This window comes from Ornithodoros turicata, chromosome 8 (assembly GCF_037126465.1).
Source record: "Ornithodoros turicata isolate Travis chromosome 8, ASM3712646v1, whole genome shotgun sequence".
Lineage (NCBI taxonomy): Eukaryota > Metazoa > Arthropoda > Arachnida > Ixodida > Argasidae > Ornithodoros > Ornithodoros turicata.
Genome location: NC_088208.1, coordinates 23117259 through 23140619, shown reverse-complemented (window position 1 = coordinate 23140619; position 23361 = coordinate 23117259). Strand labels below are relative to the sequence as shown.

At 45.4% G+C, this 23361-nt stretch overlaps 2 protein-coding genes across 3 annotated transcripts in view; one reads left to right on the top strand and one right to left on the bottom strand.

Annotated features, from left to right (window-relative positions):
* LOC135366716 (GATOR2 complex protein WDR24-like) overlaps positions 1 to 23361 on the bottom strand; it is a 134939-nt gene that overhangs the window by 64459 nt on the left and 47119 nt on the right. The window lies entirely within an intron of this gene.
* LOC135366719 (serine/threonine-protein phosphatase alpha-2 isoform-like) overlaps positions 9280 to 23361 on the top strand; it is a 34341-nt gene continuing 20259 nt past the window's right edge. The window contains exons 1-3 of the mRNA XM_064599556.1: positions 9280 to 9358; positions 12170 to 12301; positions 19038 to 19268. Coding sequence (XP_064455626.1) covers positions 9307 to 9358; positions 12170 to 12301; positions 19038 to 19268 — 415 coding nt within the window. The 5' untranslated portion in view covers positions 9280 to 9306. The remainder of the gene's footprint in view (positions 9359 to 12169; positions 12302 to 19037; positions 19269 to 23361) is intronic.

Here is a 23361-nt window from a genome sequence, read left to right as displayed (position 1 = left end):
AACAGCGAGCTTAGACTAACCTGTAGACATAACAATGGAAAGACCGAACTTTCACTAACATAATAATAAAGTAACCAACGTGCTGTTTCGTCGTGTCCGCCCTGCTAAGCCTAACGGCCGCTAAAATGTGGCTTTCGTCCGCCAAAACGACTTGAACACACATCCAAAAACTCGTGAATTTGAGTGGTCAAACAGTGATATCGTGTTTTTAAACACGGCACATCATCTTACGAAGCGATCGAGCATTCTCGTTGATTTTCCTTCTTTCGAGAACGTGAATTCCGAGATCGGCGATTTCGCCACCGGGAATATCGAGGTCCCCCTCCCATTTAAATGCACCCAAAGATGCAGCCATTTTTACTATCATCATCATCATCATCATTAATCAATCACAGACCAATTCCCCAACCAATCCATTTCATTTCAGACTTTTCCCCATTGGATGGGAAGGGTTCGTGTGCGGTTGTTTCCATCGAATTCTCCTGCGGCGAAAACAGGTCTGCGGAATTTCGCACTTTTACGATCGGAAAGAGAATACACTTCCGGTTTTCACTTGTGAGAAGAAAAGTACACAAGCCACGTTCATCCGAAAACAAACAACGCCTTCGAACAAAATCCCTCGCAGACACTTCTGAAACAAGGGGGCCTTCGAGGGTGGTTTGTTTTAAGATCAGGCGCCAGTTCAAAAATGCCCGGGAGAAATTGACCTCGTCGCCACGCTAGTTCTGATACTCTCACAACACGAAACTAAAAAGAGAAAGATCACTTTTTTTTTTTTTTTTGCCGCGTTAACGCCACGAAGCAACTGCGCTTATCAGCGATGTACAGACGTGAACAGATAGAGAAAGGGCAGCAGAAAGATACACGGAGACTTGGGGTTGCTGCGCAGCAACTTTCGTTTAACGCTTTTCAGCGTGTTAAAGGGACATTTTCTTGAAAAAAAAAAGAAAAAGAAGACTGTGGAGGAATTACACCTTCTAGGGTCCTATACTCCGCACTTTAGATCCCTAACCCTGACATTTGCTCTCAAGCGCTGCAAACAGTCCCTAAACTTCGCGTAAACTTCCACGCACGGTTTCCGACCGTCGGGCGACCGAAGACATCTGCTTTCGACACTCACCGGCCCCAAGATGCAGGCTGGGTGGCCACGACATAGCTCACTCCCTTCTCTCAGATGTAGACCCCACGCTTTCCCTCGTCCTTCCTCCGCGACCACCGCGCCCCTTAAGTGCTCTCTTCCACCGCGTGAGGCTCAACGTTGCCTTTACACCTGCCTTTCAACACCGTCTCGGCTCCACCTCGTCTTCCCTCTGCCCCACTTGTGGACTGCACGGCGACATCTGCCACGTCATCCTGGCTTGTGGGCAATATCACCAGGAGCGTGCACTAATGGAAGCCTCTATGCAACGCATTGACAAGCGGCCGTTCAACCTCACGAAGATCCTCGGACCGTGGTCGAACGCCGCCCACCAGGTGCAAGGCCCTCGTCTTCGTGCGGATTTCTTGTGCTCCACCGGTCTGGTGACGGCTCTCTGAAAGCCCCCATCGTCATCCCCTCATCCTTTCCCAACGCGCAATAGGGCAGTGTACCGCATCAGCGGCGGTGACTCGCCCACCCCATCATCCAATGTATGCGTGTGTGTGTGTGATATTTAGTCCCCAAAACCATCAAAATTACTCATCTTCCTTCTTGAAATGTGTGTTATTAGAGACACAATCCGAAGGGATGGTGTTTTGTGTAATGTGTCATTTTGAATAGTGTCTCAAAGTCACTTTTGTGTTGTGCGGAACCTACACCACGAATGTGTGTACCGTAGGAACAATCCGCACTCTAAAAAAAAGAAAGAGAGAGAGAGAGTCGTTTTACTCCTCTCGGGAACTAGATGCATTGACGCAACTGTTGCACCCATTCCTGAGCAAATGCGGGGAAGCTCATGCGACGTTTAGGGAGCATGTGGGGACACCAGTGTGTACGTAATGTAATCCAACCTGGGGCAGTTCATTCAACGTCAGTGTTTGCGTTTTGAGTTTCATTTGGAATTTTCTGGCGCAAAGATATCTGGGATCATGATGCGCCGCACTAATTATGCGATGTCAGTGTCTTCTAAAAAGAATGCAGGCGTTTAAAGCTTTCAGAGAGTCCTCCCGCAAAATGTATACTAGATGATGTCCTAAAACTTAAGATGTCCGACAGCGCCTTCTTGTAGGGCTTTTAGTAGCAGTAGAAGGACGTCACAAAAGCTCCTTTAGATATGTCTTTTTTTTTTGCGTGTGTCTCAATTAACATTCCGTGCAGGCCACCTAATTAAAGCGAAATAATTAACGCTTACTCGCTCCCTCGTACGCGAAACGTTACATTTTCAAAACCTTGTACGACAGTATAATTCGTTTAAAGGGCCTTTGCACACCATAATCAATTTTTCACACTATATACCACGAAACTGCAGCGTGCTCTTCGCCCGCACTTTAAAAAAAAAAAAAGAAAAAAAGAGAAAAGAAAACCTGTGCTCTAGTTAAATGACAGGAAAGCAAAATGTACAGCTTACACAAGAGCTGAAAGGAAAAGTACATGCTTTGCAACATAAAACAAAACAAAAACCGCTACATAGTAGATAGCTCTCGTGTGCGACCGAGAAGGGGAGATGCGACCCTCCGATGTATATTTCATGAGAACCGCTCCAATATTCGGCTTCCAGCGTTTCATGTGGAAACGAGAAGCAGAACAGAGCTAGTCTTTAAGTGGCCGGAGATGCTATGAATTTTGAAAGACCGGAAAGGATCTGAAGGTCAGTGTTCATATAGTAGATGGGTGAAGAGGACGTAAAAAAGGGGCCACGTGTCCTATACTAAGGCGGTCTACTATTTAAGAGTTAGGGCTAACGAAAATGACCGTAGGGGGAAATATAATTGAGTACGGACGGGCGCGTACGACATTAGGGGCGTGACCTTTGGAAACTTTTACCTGGGAGATCAAACCTCCTAAGCTGTAATCTATTAACTCGCGGCTTTACATCGCGAGACAGTTGAAGCTCATCATCTAAAGCTTTGGAGACCGTAAATGTAGTAATCTTCGCGAATATTGCGACCTTCGTATATTTCTGCAAATTTAAGATCCGGCGCGAAAAAGTACAGAAAAGTCGTAATAGGATTTATGCGCTGACGTCGCTGCGCTTAGGGTTTATGCGCTGTTCTGGCATTCGTTCGCAGTCATACGCTTTTTAGATTTCTATTAACGTGTAAAACATGGAAATTACTTGGATATCCTCCAAATCACACAGCGCAATAACTTTGCAACACCAAATACACGGTGAGTGCAATATGGGTGACGACTTGGATGGAACCTACAATATATGGCGGCCAATGGCAGCACATCTGGCTGCTAGCGACAGTGGCGGTCTCCTACGGATGACGTCATGTGAATAAAACCTATAGGCCTCTACCGAAGAAACCTCACCGTGACGTAATCATCACGTTGGTAGACATAGCGAAACCGAAACAGCACGGGAGGAGAACACCGCCATTTCACAAAGCGTATAGACCTCTCACTGTTTGTAAACAAACGACGTCATAATGTTCGACAGCGCCACCAGTTTGGTAGAGTTGAACTATGCTCGGAGCCACAGAGGGTGGGGGGGAGGAGCAAACAAGGTCGCGCCCGAAAGCTACGACCTTGAGGGGATTACGATGGTCCCTGAAAGGGACGCAGCAGGAGGCAGCGAACAAGTGCCCATTCGTGGAACCCAGCCCTCCCCTTCCGATTTGTTTCGGTTTCAGTCTGTCTACCAACGTCATGATGACGTTTCTCGGGTATACGTTTATTCCTTCACGAAGGTCAAGGGTCGCTTCTTTGTATTACTGATACACACAAATGGGTCAGTTTTTGCGCATTATAGTCTAGTTGCTCATGCGCCATAAAAACTGCAATCATCATCATCATCAACAAATGGGTCACGTGTTTAGTCGCTTTGGTGTCTCTATTCACGTTCTCAGTCCACCGCAGAAGGCTCCACGAAAGTCAATGTCGTAATCCTGTGCGGAACGTGCGAAGGGTGTTGCCTCGGGACAGGAGCCGCCGATATTTCGAACTGAAACTGTTCTCAGTCTCTGTTCGAAATATCGGCGGCTCTCATCCTTCGTACTTCTGTACCGGTTCGCTGGATTTCTACCCATCTATGCGCGGAATGCGGTTTGTTATTACGATTTAGTTCCCGTTTGCTTTGTAGGGAGTCGCCACGTGCACTCCGAGAGCCCTAAGGGCTTCTGAAGATGGGAGGGCCCGGTAGCCATTTTTACAAAGAGCTATACCGAAAAGGTAGGGCTACCGGTATAATATGGAGCAGAACAAGGCCGTACAACGAAATAATGTAAGAAATTACATAAAAATCTCACAATATGAAAACATACGTTAGCTTCCTTGCGACTTATGGATTTTTTGCTATAGTAGTTCCAGTCTATTAAGTTGGCGGTGCTGTTGTACCATGTGACGTCGCTTATTTGTGAACAGGGAGAGGTCTATTTCGTAATCGTAATTTTCTTAAATCAAACGTACCCACAGAGTGCAATTTATTACAGGCAGTACTTTAGTGCACATTTAGCCCACTTTGCCGACACACACTAGCCGACGTTTACACTGCCGGACATCGATTCCACACTCGTTCGAACACCACTTCATTGCATTCTCAACTCTGTAATATATATATACTTGATTGTCAACGTCGAGTTCACGAAGGAAGTGTGAGTCTTTGATTCTACAGGGATTTGGCTCACTCTCTCTGTCGTGGGGAAGGGGTTACATTCTTGTATAGAGCACATGAAGCTAGAAACAATAGGAAAAAAAAAATAAACAGAACGGGGATGGAGCCAGGCTATTCAAACTGATCCTGCAACTAACTTCTCAGTAAAACTTTATCTCATATCGTCATGCATGCATAGCTATTGTTGTTCTTCTCGTGTTGCAAGTTGAGCGTCCGTCCGGCAAACTTCCTGTGTTACACAGTCGCCAGGATAGGAGCGCCGCATTTTCCCTACGGTATACTTCAATAGACAATGTTTTAGTCCGGCTTCTATGAACGCATATCAGTTATGGGCAGAAAAACACGGTCAACTGTTTGTGTATCTGCATCAATATACAATTCTTTTTAGGCTTTAGGGTCGGATGCGCAAGAACACTTCCGATTTTTCTCCCAAAGAAGAAGAAAAAGAATGAATGCAGTGGGCCGTTTATCGAATCTGTGCTGCAGCGGTTTTGGGTCAGTACTTCCGTGTTTTCGCTAACCTCGAAGCTTGGATGGATCTGGTCCGCAAAATCGAACAAGAATCGGGCATGCATTTGGGCTCCACGGAAAGGACACACACGTACCCGCAGAGAAAAATCAATGTGCGAATATTCCCATTGATTCAGTGCATTTGTGTATTGGCCGTTAGAAAGGAAAAGAAAAATAATAGAAACGAAGGAAACCATGCACACGGACGAAAAAAAACTCTGAGGTCGAAGAAGAGAAATTGGACCACTTCCATGTACGCGTAGCCCCTGGCGGCGAAACGACGAAGTAACACCAGGTGGACTTTGCTGGCATTTTTTGAGGCTATAGCGGGATAACATTTGTTTAGAATGGTATAGCCTGTTCCTGTGGAAGCAAACAGCACGTGATGCACCCCCCAAAAAACACACGAAAACTTTTTAAGGCGTATTCATAACTAGGGCCTGACTTTTTAGGGTTAAACCCGTATCCGCCCGATATTTACCCCCCGAACGAAATCTGTAAAAGTCTGGTTTAACCCGAATCTACCCGAAAACATCCGGGTCGCGTGGCACACTGGTAAGCGTGCATTAAAATAAAGTTTGATAACATTGCTAAACATTAGTTCCATGTTAAGACAAATTCTTATTAAACAAAAAAAAAAAAAATCACCCGAATTCCTGACGACAGAATATGCCGTAACGGGATTTAACCCGAATACACCCGAATTTTCAAATGAAAAATATCACCCGATATTTACCCCCCGAATCTGGCCAAAAATAAAACCCGAAAAAGTCAGGCCCTATTCATAACATGCCATGTTTTCATGCCAACGATCATGGCGACGCTCGTACAGCTTGACGCAACACATTACAGGCATTGCGAGAAGCTTCAAACCGCATGAGCAAACACTGGCAAAGAGAATGAGGTTGAGAACGGACAGCGTGACACGTGAGCTATTCGTCGCCATCCACACCGAAGCATCTTTGTTCATGCGCCCAATAACGGCGCGAATCCAAAGCTCCCGCTCCTTTCGGTGATGCTGTTTTCGATGGGAAGCGGAATAATCGTACACCGACATTTATGCCTCGAATGCTTCGGCACCCGACGACGCAAGGTATTACGAGGCATTGAGAGAAAAAGCTTCAAGTCGCGTCACAGACTACAGCATGGTTTCATATAAACAAATATGGCGGTATATAGCCGCCAGATGTGGCTGGGCGTGCGCTGGGCATACGCGTATCCAGCCATGGTCCATTCTATTGCAAAACATGTTACTGCAATAATGCTTAGGCAGGGACAGTGCTGTATCAGTCATCCGTATCTGATCTGTTGGTATCCGAATAATAATAATAATAATAATAATAATAATAATAATAATAATAATAATAATAATAATAATAATAATAATAATAATAATAATAATAATAATAATAATAATAATAATAATAATAATAATAATAAAAACTGGTTACTCGATTACAATTACAATACTCGATTGTGCAGTTCCTTCCGCGCTGTTCACGCCTCTCGTGTCGGATTTGAACATGCATTTCTGAACATGGACATGGGTCCACGAACATGGATTTGACATTGAACATGAATTTCGATTCCCCGAGCATCACTGATGGTTGTTGGCTGAAAAGAAATGGGGGTGTTAAAACAGGCTGACAGTAATTAAAGACCGCTTTTCATTAATTTACTTCTACTGCCGTTAATTATCATCTCTGGCGTTCGCTGACGTCCACGAAAATCACAGGTCAAAAAGTAATAAAAGGAAAAATTGCGGATAATAATTATTTAATAAAGTTCGTTAAAAAAAAAGTGAAGTAGGATTATGGACGCGGGCTTCCGACGACATGACTGATCACCGGCACTGGCGTATAGAAAATACACACGTAGGAATCTCATTAAAACATTCAAATACAAAATAAATGACACGAAAATGAGAGAGAAACGAAAAAAGATCCGGAGATAATGAAAGTGCACCTTTTTTTTCTCTCTCTCTCGCTCTCTTTTTAATTTGCCTGCAATATGTACCCTTGCACCACGGTAAGGACTAAGGGCTTACCGTATGCCTGCGTTAGGTAATCAGGTCCGCTACAAGCGCGGGTTTAAGCCCAAAGTTATGTCCAGCAAACCGCAGAAAATTTGTAAAATCTCTTTCCCCTTCCCCCTCTTCGGAGATATTTGTCAATACAAGAGCGGGACCTTGGCAGATAAATGTTGCTGTGAAGGAGAAATTATCCCGTGTCGCCCCCATTGTTCCGTGTATCAGGGTTCCTATCCTGCGTGTTCATTTCATTTTCATTTTTGTTGTTTTTCAAACATATATGAGACACAAATTCGAACATGGGGCTGCCAGGTTCCGTTTGGTGCTGTTCGAAGCCTTTCGAGGGGCTCAGGGAATTTGCGAGAATTTCTCCACAAGCGCCTTCCGTGGTAAGATACCGGCGAAACACTGACGGTATTGCTTTTCAACCGGCATCCTGCACAAGCAACAAGTAGCAGCAGGATGCAAGCAACCACATCCTCAGTGAAGCGCAGCGACCAAAAACAAGTACGACAGTCACACAAACAACATCAGACAACAATAAACAAGCAACGACAGCATGTTCTGCCAGCAATGCGGTATAGAGTATTCCCTTGGCGATTAAACTCCCCATTCATCAACTCGAAATAGAGCAGTCCTTAGAGCAACAACAAACGTTTGATCACGGTGAAGTGTTCCACAGCTGGACTTGCGAACCCCCGTCCCCGCTGCGCGTTAAGCCCAGCGAATAAACCACAGCAGTGCTATGGTTCATGGAGATACAGTGCTGGACAAAAGTTTACGGAGCACGCTTCGGCGCATTTCTTCCTCAGAGTGGCAAGCTAGCTAACGCTGTGCAAGTGCGTCTCTGCGCATGAGAGGAGGCAGTGAGAGGGAAGAGGGAGGGCGCCGCCGTAGCCAATGGGGTTTTCCGAGTGGAGTAACCGGGAGAGGGGTATGCGCAGAACGCTCAGTTACTTGCAGAGCGTATAGGCACATGTCCGTAAGCCGTACACACCCATTGGCTGCATGCGTGTCACTCTGAGGTAGGAATGCGCCGGAGTGCTGTCTGGGGGTTTTCCTGAGTTTTCCTCAGATGCTTTCAGTCGTGACGTTGTCCACATATGTGAGGCCGACAACGAAGAGCGCTTTCACCATCACCACCGAATGCGCCGGAGTGTGTTCTGTAGCTTTTTTTTTTAGCTCTGTACATATTGCCACGTGCAAGCGTGATTTTATCTGCGAGGCTCCCCAGTTTATAGAAAGCAACATCCCCTTTTCGTCTTAAAGTTGTTAACACTTCAACCATTCACGACACGGGGATTCTATTACGGCCCCGTTATACGCTATGTACCTGTTATGAGACTACGTTGCACTTTGCGCCTAGTCTGAATCTGAATCTACTCGGCGAATCGTAGAATGGTGTAGGAAGTGGACGGGTTAACGTAGCCGCTTACTGAGATTAGAATTCTCGTTTGAGGCACCTTTAATTTTGGGAGTGACACTGGTCTCCTCTGTATCCTATCTCTATCTATCTATCTATGACACTGGTCTCTCTCCTCACTATGATGTGCCTGCGTACCTGTGTTTGTGTGCTGTGTTTTTGCCTGCCGTTTCGATGATGTCTTACTGACTCCACTGACTATCGACCCCTCTTTAGCATCGTTCATCACCTCATCATCAGGACACATCTCATCCTGCCCACTAATTCCCCATTCATCACCATTAATTTACCTGTTGATGTTTTCTGTTGTTTGGGAGTGATTACGCAAGTAAACGAAGCACGAAATGCATTTTGTTTGTCATCTCCTGAGTAGGACAGTTTTCTAAGGCACCAAACCAAAAATCAATCCTCATTACTATAGAGAGTCGCTAAAATCAACCAGGCAAGGCGTGTTTCGCGCAAATTCTTCACCGCACTATACAATTTTTAAAAATTTGTGGGGAGTTCTACAGAGGCTGATGGATGGGTGTGAGTCACGCCCATTTAACAAAAGAAAACGACGATTTGATGTTGGCCGACGTAGGCTTACGATGGCGAAGGAAGAGTTCAATATTGACAACCTGCTGGCTCGGCTTCTCGATGGTAAGAGCATGTAATTGTTTCCACGCTTAGCGACCTGTGCAGTGGTAAGGCGAGAAGGTTATGTTTCTGCAACTACTGGCCGGAGTCGTACTTGCGATATCTGCCTCATAACATGGAACGTCGCGGTTGTACAGCGGCGAGTTATGCGAAGGAAGAGTGACGACAACACACTCTTTTCTCAAATATGCACAGTTTCAAAAACAGTAGACACGTTTCACGCTTCATTATCGGCACCCCTTTTCATTTTTGTGGCCTTCTCTCACTCTAGATAGCGCATCGATTTGCTGAACGCAAACAAGTAACGTATTAAAACCTTCTTCAAGTTGACTCTCCACACTGTTGTCACTGCGGTGCTGTAGAAGATCTAGAGCACATTATTCTCCATTGCCCACACTATACCAACCTTCCCGAACCGTATACTCTCCGGATCCCTTAACGAGCTAGACTCTCGCCCCTCTCTCTCTAAAAAAAAAATTGCTTGGTCCCTGGCCACGTCCAGCCCACCAACGCTCCGCCCTCATAGCTCTCTTCACCTTTCTCGATACCGTAGGACTTCGTTCCATATTGTGAAGGGGCTCATTATTTCATTCCCCGCATCACCACCTGCAATGGAGTAGAGTATCGCCCCTGGCAATGAAACTTCCCATTCATCATCTTGTAATAAAGTTGTTTTGCCAGTGCTCATCACTGACACTGTGAATGTGGCTCGTGCTCTAAGGTCGGATGTTACTTCTACATTTTCGCCACTCGCTTCATAATTTTTATTGAAAATCTATTAATTATTCCGTTAAATTAACCTATTCAAAAAACAAAACGGTACGTGTTTAAAAAAATACTGTGCTGCATTTAATTGCTTGCAATTGCCTGAAGACCTCCTGCTTGAGAGATACGAAATAGACATCTCCCTGTTTGTAAGACAAATGACGTCATAGTGTTCGACAGCGCCACCAATTTGGTAGAGTTGAACTACGCTCGAAGCTAGTGGCGAACAAGGTCGCGCCCGAAAGCGACGGTCCTGAAGGAATTACGAAGGTCCCTGAAAGGGACGCGAATGGTCCCTGAAAGGGACGAGACATTCGATCCTACTTTTCTTTCAATAGGAGACAGCGATCAAGTGCCCATTCGTGAAACCCAGCCCTCCCCTTGCGATTTGTTTCGGTTTCAATCTGTTTACCAACGTCATGATGACGTTTCTCGGGTAGAGGTCTGTCGGAAGGTGCCAACGTTCCCCTCTACAGCACCGTCGCGTAACACTTGAAAAATATGAGTATACGCCTTTTTGTGATACTTTGTATTTATGTTAATGGTCACAGAAAGGCATACACTGTACTCTGTCCTCAAATGAGGAATGGCAACGATATCACTCCGCGTACCGATGGTACTTTCTGCATGTTATGAGGCGGAGGCACGTACTGCGGCATACTAACCCCCCACATCTCCTTTGAATGTCCATCCATGGTCTGTATAAGCTTTCGGTCTTCCCGAATACAAAAAGCAGTAAAAGACTGCCTTATTGCATAAGCGTGTTTTTAGCTGGTTTCATCCGCGAAGAAACAGCGGCGAATGAGAGTCCCATTGAACCATTTCTTGCATACACGTACAGATATTTCGGATATTTCTCGAGTGTTATTTCAATACTACGGTGGGGGGCGAATTATCTCATGCTGTCGTCCGCTTTTTTCATATAGATCCCCGCAGGGCTGTTCGTTCTTCCTCACAAGAAGCGAGAACATAAAAAAAGAGAGATGAAATTATTGCGGTTGAATATGCGGGTTTTATGAGAAACGAAGGTAACATAAGAAAATTTTACTTGCAAGTCCTAAAGGGGTACAAGGACAAATAATAAGGGCTGTTTACTTTGATGGTTATACCTGGGAAGATAATATGCGAAATAGAGGTATCGCTAAATTATCAAAGGATATCTCAATGAGCGAACAAGGCCGACTTCAGGGGGAACCGTGCCGACATTCCTGCGGAAAGTCTTCGGAGAACCCAGGGAAAACCTCAGAGAGCACAGCCGGCGGTAGGATTCGAACGCACCACCTGCCAGTCTTTAGCACGGCCTTGGCTACCATCAATGAGCGGAACGTCTTAACCCGCCAGGCCATGCCGCTGGTCTCTTGTTATTGTTAAAGGTTCTCCTATTATTACGTATAACTATGCAGAAATTGAACTTAGTAACGGAAAAAGTCTCGCTTCATTATCTAATCGATTGAGGGACAACGGTACTATATAAACTAGAGCGTGACTGGGCGATGCTATACAGTGAGCCCTCGTTAATATGACCCCCGATAATCTGACATACGCGCTTTACGACCATACTCCTGGGGAACAATGCAGTGAAACCTCTGCCGATCTCCCCTGTTAATATGACAATTCCTCATTACGACCAAAAGTTTCGGGGACGACCATGGTCATAATAACGAGGGTTCACTGTAATCAAGTTACAGCCATTACACCCATTACGAGTTGCACACTTTTAGCATCGCTGTCCTTAACGTCTCAAAAGATCCCACCAGTTTAAACTCTGGTATTTTTTATCTGGTTCAGCTAAAAAATTTGGAACTAGCTAAACTGAGACTTCTGAACGTTAAACGACTAAACTGCTAGCGGAACTGATGGAACTTGCTAAACGACCGAAAGAGGATACAGCGAGCACCGGATCAAAAACTTTAGCGGCTCGTATATTCGTTGACTGGAAATTTGCAGATAGTCACGTGAACCTGCAAATGCAAATTATTCCGCGACCAATTCCAAAATCTGAATTAGAAATCGCAAGAATGCAAATTAATTTAGGAAATCTCTCCACAGTGCGGGGATCAAAGCCAGGCTCTCATGTGCCTCTCCTCGAAAGTGAGATTCAGGCTTTGTGCTCCAAAGCCCAGGAAATTTTCCTGACCGAGCCGTCGTTGCTTGATATCCCGACTCCAATCAAGATTTGCGGTGAGTATATAAAAATTTTGTAGTATTAAAGGGCATTTGCGTGTTTTCACCGATTATTACATAAAGCATAAATGCCACAATAAATAAGGCACTTCAAGAAAATTATGTACTTTCAATTTCATCACGAGACGCAACGTTAAAATTTGTGAGAAGTTTGTTGTAAAACGCGCCTGTAATACGCTGAACACGACTGCAACTAAAATATGCCACTAGGAACTAAATTTGTTTTATTTATTTAAATTTATTTATGGAATTTATGACATTTCGATCCACGTGCCTCACAGTCGCGTTCTCCCGTTTTTTTTTTTTTTTTTTTTGTCGCCATCTGGCGCAAAGATATATTCCAAGATTAATTTGAAAAAGCACTAGGTCCTAGCGTGCTCACTCTACAACCAGACTGGCAACACTGCCTTCCAAGGTAGATTCCCGTTTCCTCACGGCAGCTGCTCGCAGGTCCCCAACGTGGGGCGGAGGGCGGAGACGGAAACGCGTAACGTTCACCTGACGCATTTATACTTTGCCAGCTGAGTCGTTGGGCAAGGTTGATTTATAGTACGAAATAAAACACACACACACACATATATATATATATATATATATATATATATATATATATATGTATATGCATATAATATAAATGAATAATATTAATTGATATCTTATCCGTGCTGGCACGGTAAGCCGAGCTGAGGCCAGCACAGAAGCAGACTATAACACAAAGCTCCAAACGCAGAAGAACGTTGAAATACTGAAATAAGGCCGTGTTTGGAAAAGCCAGACAGCACCGGGAATCGAACCCACACCTCTTGAATGCCGGTCAAATTTCTTAAATATGTATCTAATATAATTATTTAACGTCTCTATCTAATCACCTAATGTATTATTGTTATCATCATCGTCTTTGTTCCCACTAGTCTGAGATAACTGATGAAGTGCACTCCACTTTTGAAAGCTTCCTCCAAATAATTCGACGCATTTATTCGCGGAGTACAATAGGAAGCACCAACGAGCGTTCCGAGAGACGCTTCTCGAAATAAACGCTAGGACGTGCGAGCGGGAACAAAAGCCCTGGAATCGTTAGCTCCCAATGTAGCCTCGAGCACAGAGACCGATGAGATGCAACCATTTGTAGTAACGAAGACAAAAATAAAAATGTACCCAAGGAAATGCGACGCGTGCCAGCTAAGCGTCTTACCTTGGGGAACCAGGCTTGCTATAAAGATGAAAAAATGATGATTATGAGGCTTCGCTAGTTGTTCCTTGTGTCGTCTGACAGGTGCAAAGGCAACAATAGCACAAAAAAGTCGATAAAGATGATGAAAGTTGCATACTCGGAAAGAAAATGATGCTGTGTTTGCAGAATTCGGGAAATATAATTGCATTCGGTGAGAGCTTTCAACGTTGCGATAGACTGGGAGCTTATCATGAACAGCTTATTTTTATATATATATATTTTTTAATTTTTTGTGGTGATATCGGTGTGTTACTTGCGACAAACGAGGAAGAATTCTTCGCCGAATATATATTACTTTCGAAATTCGGGGTATAAAAAATCTGTGACATGAGTGCTACACTCTTAGAAATGAACTTCACCGCGTAGCAAGCTCCTAGCCAACCATCATCTCGAATGCTATCGTTATCTGCCCTGGTTTGTTGAAAACTGGAGGCATACGCTTTTTTGTGACAATTACGAACAGCGTAAGTGTCACAAAAAGGCGTACGCTCCCCGTTTTCAACAAATCAGGGCAGATTACGATATCATTCGAGATTATGGTTGGCTAGGAGCTTGCTATGCAGTGAAGTTCATTTCTAAGATACTTTTCGCAGCATAATCGTTATGTCGATATGTTCATAAATGGATGCGCATATCGGTCCTGGCCAAAAACTTTTTTTTTCCATGTTGCTATAACCTTTTCTGCTTCTTTCACCATATGCCAAGGACGCCATGGTGTATCAATGCACCTCACCAACACCACCAAGAAGAGAAGGCCTCTCCAACATCCCCTCGCCCTCGCAATACGTCAGCCTGCTCGGATGGTTTCCCTCCAATGAAGCGCGCGTCGTCTGCTTCGCCGGGACGCCGCTTTCGTGTAATTGGCCGACGCCTATCCGAGTGGGATGACGTTACGGGGAGCTGCGCTGCCATTGTCTATAGAGTTGTGTTCAGCTTAAAGTAGCACAGAAGTCATTTTTAACACCCTGTTTTCTTTGTATAGAACTGCTAAGCAGGCCAGTAAGATACACCATAAGAATTAATTCACCCCATAGTGTCATAATTAGCGCAGAAATTGAATTACGCCGAAAGTACGCCGCAAAAAGCGACCGTGCGCAACGGCGGTGGAGAGCCGTACTAGCCTGTGATCTGCCTGGGGTCTCGCGCTGACCCCACATGGGCCACGCTCGCTGATTGATCCAGAGAAATGTCTGCTACTCTGCTGTCGTTTGCAACTCGGCTGTTCGGGGTTCTGCGAAAGCATTGCTCCTGGTTCGTTCATGATTCGGTAGCTCCTATCCCCACTTCTCCAGGGGAACTGGCAAAACTGGTTTAGGGCGAAAAAGGGACAGATCGCTGACCCCCACTGACCAGCGAACCGGAACGAGTTGCCCCTGTAACGTCGTCGGTGACGTGGCATCATACTTCTCCTCGTTATACCCGGAGTGGAGAGTTAAGGGTGAACGCGCGGAGCCATGTTTATGCGAGTTTTTTTTTCTTGGGGGGGGGGGGGGGAGGGGGACAAATTGCACACAAACTCTCGTCAGACGTCTTCATCTGAAATTTTTTTATGGCCCTCTGTACTCCTTTAAGAAGGAAAATAAGTCTAGTCCGTCAACTATGTACGCCGTTGGAGATAAGGAAACGCCATAGCGTGCCAGCAGAAATACTGAAGCGCCATCAGCAGGGGAGCGCACTTACTGCTGCAGCGTAGCGTCATGCGGCCAGTCTTAACAACCAATACGGAAGCTGAGTGAGTATGATGGATTACATTACCTGGCGCAGGGACGGAGCGTGACCTCCCTGCGTCCAGCCGTCCTATCTGCGACGCAGTAATATTTTGAGAGCTGACGGATTAGATTTCTTTTCCTTCTTCAGTGGAACACGAGTATAGGTTGCGTTGACCTCACGCGATATGCATGAAACTCATTTTTGTTAGTATATATATATATATATATATAGGCTCAACCACCTCTAGTCGTGGAATCGAAGGAGACGAATTCATCAATGTCAGTGCTGACGATCCTCGCATCAAACCCAAATTTGAATGCTATTATCGCGAAGGTCTGGACGGAGACAGATGAGTGCACGATGGAGTACACAAGTTTATCCTACACTCGGTTTCAGACATGTACAGGCGTTTCAAGATTTCGCTCCGTCCGCAACGTGCACGAATAGGATGCAATCTTCGCTCGTGCAATCTCTGAAAAAAAGGAATGTCGAGAAACGGTGTACGGTGTTGGACAAAAGTTTACGGAACCCGCTCCGGCGGAACTAACACAATAATGTTGCTCAACTAATTAATTAATTGCTCATGGCAGCAAGGGTTGCTGTAATGGCGCTCGAGAACGAGATCATATTTTCCCCAGTGTTACTATTAAGGTTGGCGTGAGCTGTACAATGCAATGCAAGGCGTCGTGATCATGGTACAGTACTGGACAAAAGTTTATGGAACACGCTCCGGTGCATTCCTTCCCCAGAGTGACACGCTGGCAACGAATGGTACCGTGCGGACTTGCTAACAGGGGACCGGGTTAGCTATAGGCGCATGTCTGTAAGTCGGTCCCATTCGCTGCTAGCGTGTCACTCTGAGGAAGGAATGTGCCGGAGCGTGTTCCGTAAACTTTTGTCCAGTACTGTACAACGTCTATATGGTGTAACAATAGGCAGTCGAATTGCGGCGTTCGTTTTCCATTTTAGATGTATATGCTGACCGAATTCGATTTGACGAAATGTTATATATATCGATTAATGTATAGGGAGAGATGGTCGGAATTGGGGGAGTGTGTGGGTACGATGGGATTGGAAATGTATTTTCCTTGGCGAGACATTACACGATGTTGCATTAGCCACCCTGTGAAGTTCAAGGCACACAGTAATTTCTGTGTGTGTAACTTTCGGGTGTAAAGGTCTTATGCCACACCTTTTCGGTGTAAGTTTCACCGAAGTTTCAGTTTTGTAAAACACACTTCTAAATGGCGTATTCTACAAGAAGCCCCAATTCAAATGGCATATTCTACGGCGTGCACCATTTCAAATAGCATATATCATACAGCAAGCACCATCTCAAAGAACATATATTCTACGGGTGGCAATCATAATGCCGAAGCTCAAAAGGACGAAAAATAAGGAGCCTCTAAGGGGATGTAGCCGACATAAATCATTCAAAAATAAAACTTTCATGAAGAAATTCACTTTTCAAACTAACTTTTCGAAAATAAACTGTCTGTATCCACGGCGGCAAAACAAACTTGCAGAAATAAACTTCACGGCTAACGCGGCCGGAAGGAAGTAGCCCGCGAAAGGGATCTGTTAGAGTTAGTTCGTTATGACATGCGCCCGACTGATGCACGCGGAAGGACGTGGCGCCCAGGGGAACCGGGAAAAAATTCCCCTCCCCCCCCCCCAAAAAAAAAGTCCCTTGGTACTACCCACTATTGGTGCGCGTGGACTTCAAAATCCCCGGTTGCGATATTTCCGGTCTTGGAAGTCCTCGACCGCAAAGTAATTAATTACCTAGCCACTTATTAAGTCTTTACTTGGAAGCATGTGAGCCACGGTTCACTAAAAGCAATATTGCGTGCGGCATATCCTATAATAGTAAAGGTGCAATGAGGTGACTTTTAAAAGCACTCGAAATCCTGCCTCGTCTCTCAAGCTGTCCACCAGGAGTCACCACGAAAACAGTCTGAGAAAGCAACCGCTGACGGCCGATACGATGCTGTCGTGACGTCATGAAGGCTCTGTGCCTTGTTTCTTTCTCGCAGCACACTCGCCGCTTATACATGGGGGGGGGGGGAGATATGTTTATTAAAGATAAAGAAAGGGGTAAAGGTCAGACAGGCCAATAAGGCCGACTTGCTATTCCCAAAAGAGCAAAAAAGAAGAAAAAAGAAAGAAAACAAGCTTAAGCTGTGCCGCTGTAAGTCACTGGTCACGTGAGGGGAGCAGCATACGCCACGACGTCCTCTCTTTCTACGATGCGCTCTTTTCACGAGGAGAAGGATTTTTCAGGGGTGTGCGGAACAGAGCCCTGCCGCTCGCTCTGTAGGTGATCCGCGCTCATCGTTCTTTCGCAGGAACTCATTTTATTCGTTGGAGAACACTCAGTACCGAGAAACGAAGAAAAATTTGGGGGTTCCACCTCGCTGCTCCTTTAAGTCCAAACAATTTCACGCAGGAAATACGCTGTAATCAATTGTCACGTTTGTTGGTACAACGTGCACACGTGACTAAAAAGTATGAGTGACGCCACACTGACCGGCGTGCAATCGAAACGCGGGGATTGTGTGCCGGCGCGGGTTCGAGTCCCCGCACCGGCTGTGCTGTCTAAGGTTTTCTGTCAGACTTTCCAGACGAATGTCGGTACAGTTCACCCTGAAGTCGGCCCAGGATGCATACCAACCCCCCTCTGTCACCCTCTGTCCTCTCTCCATCTGTTCACATCTGCACGCCGCTTATGGCAACAGTTGCTTCGCGGCGCCAACACGCACAAAATACTTTTCCTCTGCCAACACAAATGTAAAGTGCCACAAAAAGGCGTACGCCGCCCTGTTTCAACAAATCAGGAGAGAAACGATGTCATTCGGAATTGCTAGGAGCGTGTAAAGTTCTTTTTTTAAGAGTACGCGGGTCGAAGCGTAGGGGTGATAGGAAGGAAAATGAAACGCAGGAACAAAAAAGCAACGATTACTCGCTTCGGTGTTCGAAAAGTTCGAATATTCATACTGTCCTAGTAAAAAGTTAACGTCCAAAGTCAACCAGTCCACGCGTTCCAAATGTGGATGTTTCCCGGGGAGCATTTTTTCCAGGGGTCATTTTTTCCTGGACCTAGTTAGGGCTATTTCGTTATGACATGGTGCCGACTGGTACATGCTGGTTGCTGATCATTTATAATTTATTGAAGTGATGGGGGTGTTGATTCCTGCTTGCTGGTTAATTGGGATGCAAATTGTTCAATGAACGCATAACCCATCGAGTTTCCAGCTTCCGTGACTTCTGATTTAAAAAAAATATTTGTTACATTAATTTACCTGTCTTGAATTCGACTTTGTGGAACTACTTTGTGTAGCAGTTGTAACTTTTCGAATATTACTTTTCATTTCCTGGTGGCTTCTGATTGTTAAACGGCCTTTCGATAGTTCGCTCTTCCGACTTTTCGGCCTTCTGATATTTCGGCTTTATGATTTTCGGCCTTTTAATAGGCTTCCATATTCCACAGCAAGCACCATTTCAAAGGACACATATTCTACCGGAAATGTCACGTCAGGGGAATGTATTCCTTTTAAAACACTGTTTCACATGGGTATTTTCGTAACACGTTTTTCAACACTGTTACTACACACTTCATGTTGAGTCTGCGCGGAATACAAAAAGGGTGTTTATCTACAAAAAACACTAATTTGACACGCTGACTGGTGTGAAAAAAAGAAAAAAGAAAGAAGGAAAACCGCACGACGGAAATCGACGCAAGCGGCACCTGTTGAACCGTGTAGCAACGTCTAGAACTGTTTCTGTTTGCAGGCAACTTGCACGGCCAGTACTATGATCTCCTTCGACAGTTCGAGCACTGGGGCTTCCCTCCTGACCACGCGTACCTCTTCTTGGGAGACTACGTCAACCGCGGAAAGCATTCCATCGAGACTATGTGTTTGCTGCTCACGTACAAGCTCAAGTTCCCGAATAAACTTTACATGCTGCGAGGCAGTCACGAGTGCGCCGCCATCAGTCGTGTCTATGGGCTCTACCAGGAGTGTAAGTACAACTACACCGTATACTGTGCCAAGCCAAACTTGATTTCTTCCTCCGTAAATTGTCGGCAAAGATCGCGAAGCATTGAACTACGTAGTACAAAATAACTTGTGAATAGCCACCTTGTACAGGGACTACTTCGCTGGGCGGCTTTTCGCGGACGTGGTTAAGCAGTATACCGTCCAGGTTTCTCTGGGAGATTTTGATGGTTTATAGTCGAATTCTAATTCTGGAAACAAAGGGACTGACAAAGCACCCACAAAAGGGACAAATGCACAGTACCAGCCTGTGGTCTGCCTGGAACCTCGCGCTGACGCTATAAAGAGAACACTCGCTGATTGGCCTAGAGAAATGTCTGCTACTCGGCTGTTCTAGAGTCACTAAATAAGCTTCGCCTCAGAGTATCGACACTGAGGTCCCAGGGAGAGCAGGAGCGCCATTTTGGTTCCGTACTACACCGGTACCATCGTCATTTGAGAATCAAAGACGACTAACATAATGCTCGCTGTGGCATAGAGAAGCGTGTATGATTGTTATGCGATAATCCATGTATTGTATACCAGAGCGTCCCAAAGATGTCAAGGTGAGCTCAAGGCCGTCAAGTGCTGCTTGTAAACGAAAGGAACATTTCGCGCGCGCACGATAGATGGCATCGTGCGCTAAAGTGCGCGTGCGCGTGGGAAGCCTGGCGGGAAAACAAGATGGCGTCTGCTCGCTCTTGGAACTCAGTGTCGATACTCTGAAGCGTAGCTTATTTAGTGACTCTAGGCTGTTCGGGGATCTGAAAAAGCCTTTCTCCTGGCTCGGTAATGATTCGGCCGCTCCGTCTATCCCCAATTCTCCCGGAGAACTGGCAAAACTGGTTTGCGGCGGCAAAGGGACAAGGCGCTGACCCCCAGTGACCGGCGAACGAGAACGAGTTTTCGTTATAACGTCATCGGTGACGTGGCATCATACCTCCTCATCCTCGTTATAACTGGAGTGGCGAGTTAAGGGTGAACGCGCGGAGCCATGTTTATGAGAGTTTTTTTTTTCTGCGAAACAAACTGCACACATCAAAACCTTTCGCGCTATACGGTAAAAATGACACACACACACACTTTCATCAGACGTCTTAATCTGATTTTTTTTTAGATTGCCCTCTGTACTCCTTTAAAAAATGGGCTTCCCACACATCGATAGACAAGAGCTCTACGGCAAACAAGGAATTTTCCTGCAGATGAGCAGGCAGTTACCATGGAAACGAGTACGCCCTGCACCTTCCCACCAAGAGAGGCGCGCCCTGCCGTTTTTTACAATACGTTTTATATACATGTGGGGAACTGAGGGCGAGAGTGAAGACTCCTCTCTCGCAGTGTCACGTTTTCGGTTGGAATAACTTCCGAAAGCGGAACCGCATCGGCACAGGCGACAAATCCCCGCATGATCAACATTGTAACGACCAACACGCTCTACATCTTCTCGCATCATGATCAACATGATTCCTCCGGAAGTGGGATAGTCGTTTCACAGCCCCCGTACAATAATTTGATGAACTGTTAGGCGATTTTAGACTACAGTAATTAAGCGACGTCCCGGAAATGTAAATGAGCCATAGTAAATGTGCGAGTTCTGTCCCCCAAGGCAGCACACTACATCAAGCCGATGTCGGTAACAAGTTTGGGATGTCGGCACAATATATCCCCTACACTGCCAACTTGTGACCGATATACGACAGATGTTGGCAACGTCAGCTCGATGTTGACGGAAACATGCGACATGTAGCCGGCAATGCCAACTTGCGGCCTATATCAATTCGAAGTTGGCAATGTCGGCTCCGTGTTGGCCGAAACAGGGGCATGTAGCCGACAATGCCAACTTGCGACCGACATCACGTCGAAGCTGGCAATGTCGACTTGATGTTGACCGAAATACCACATGCCTTACGTACACTTACGTACACTTCCGATTCCTAAAGGAACTTCCAGAAAGCAATCAACTACGCAGGCACTATCGTGCCGTTCGCTCACGTGTTTTTTAATATAAATATATTATAATGCTATCATCCAGAGTTTTCTAAATAAGTACGACGATTACAAAAAGTAGAAAAGAAAAGTTCAATTTTTCAGAGCAGTGGCTCCAATCCAATAAGCTTCCATGCCATGCTCTGATTACATAGCAGTTCCACTTGACTCTAATGTTCATTAATCTTCTTTTGCGTGTTCAGTTACCGCGTGCAGACGAGTGGTGCTTACCGCGCGGAAACGTTCTCATTGGGCCTCGGGCGCCGTTTGAAGTAGGCGGACAAAAAAAAAAGAAAAAAGTAGCGTTAAATAAAATTGATAATTCCGGCGTCAGCTTAGACGACGTCTTCCGCGTTTATCAATCGCGCGGGCGCTTCGTTCGACATGTGGTATTGAAGTGTACCCTGCAGGTAAACTCTTTTTATTAGTGTACACGTCTTTCAGATAAGGAAGACTGAAATGTATACGCTGTTATATTTACGTGAGTCTGCATTTTATTGCGAAGTCTTTCATTGAGGTAATATGTTGGAAGAAAACATCTGCTGAAGTTACGTTGGGTAAATCCGGTGACCTCGTGTTGTCGGGAATGCTCCGATCGTCAAAGTAAAAAGAGAAAACTTCGAATCGGTGCCATTGTCTTTGGTCTAATATACCACAACTGAAGGAAACATGAGGAATTAGGATGAATCTTTGTGCGTTTTGCATGCTTCCGCAATTTGCGATGAAACAGTTTTGACTTACGAACAAAAGCCACTCGGCGTCCTTTTGCCTAGCCATATCTTGAAAAAAAGAGAGACAAAAAAACACATCACAGTAGAGGAAGAGTGACGAAATCTGGGCTTGTTGGTATGAGACCATATTGCTGCTGAGCGCTATAAGACGAGGACTTAAGAAGGAACACAACACATGCGCTAATGTGTTGTTAGCGCAAGTTGTTGTGTTCCTTCTTAAGTCCTCGTCTTATAGCGCTCAGCAGCAATATGGTCACTGTAGAGGTCGTGCTTTTACGTTAGTCGACGTTTACTATGCAAACAAAAGTACATTAGACAGGCTCTGTACCGTCACTCGTCTGAAAAATGATACGATGCTCGACTAATGGAAGGAAGAATCTCATGCGGCAAACTGCTTTCCCTACGCCTATTTATACTACCTTCCTGTAAATCATATAAAGGTCATCCGGATCACACACATAAAAAATAGCACACTAATCGAGAGCTTCATCGTGACGTTATGTAACATTTTGAAGCGTTGTAGTCAACGATACATCCCTACATGAAACAACTGATGTTCTTTCGTCGATACATCCCTAATGCGAGATCCTCATGGAAATACCGTGCTGTACCTACTGGAAGACACGCAGTGTCTTAATTCGCCATTTTCTACGTATTTCATCCCTGCCGCTATCAGAAATAGGCGGCCTGCAGTATCGGATAATAGACAGCATTTTTCTTGGAAGCGTGCCTGTTTCCCAGCTGCCCTAAAATCATACTGGCGGAGTTTCTCACTCCAACGCTAACCTATAGGCTATAGCGTTTGAGACAAAAAACAAATTGCGAGGTGTTCGATAAAATTCGATGCTTCTTTGTAAGGCTAAACGCACCAGACCACCCGCAGCGGTTTCTAATCATCTTAAAAGCCCACCGCTATTCGCTCCTGAAGTCTGCGCCGCACAAGGTTGCCAAGTCATTTTAAATGAGGCAGAAGTGTCGCTTTTGCGGAAAGAGTCAGTTTCTCGGAATAATAGCTCCCTCGCGAAGTGGAATGGTACGTCAATCGCCGGGCGATGCGTTTCTTTTTCTCGTCGTTTCCGTTTGCAATCTACGGAAGCCGCACTCAGATACATTTGCGACACGGCTTTCGGGTTGTATACATTTAGAACATTTTCCTCGCGTGAAAAAAATATGTCCACACAGGATGGACTTAGAAATGAATTTTGGGAACGTTCATTCACTCCAGTGTTACAAGAACAGGTTTTTCCTGAAGGGTGTACTATTATGACGTAGCTAAGTCAACACAAAATTACTTTGCGTCACTTCGGTTATTAGAATGCCAGATATTCAGCATCATCGTTTCGCACGCAATGGACCTTTGTC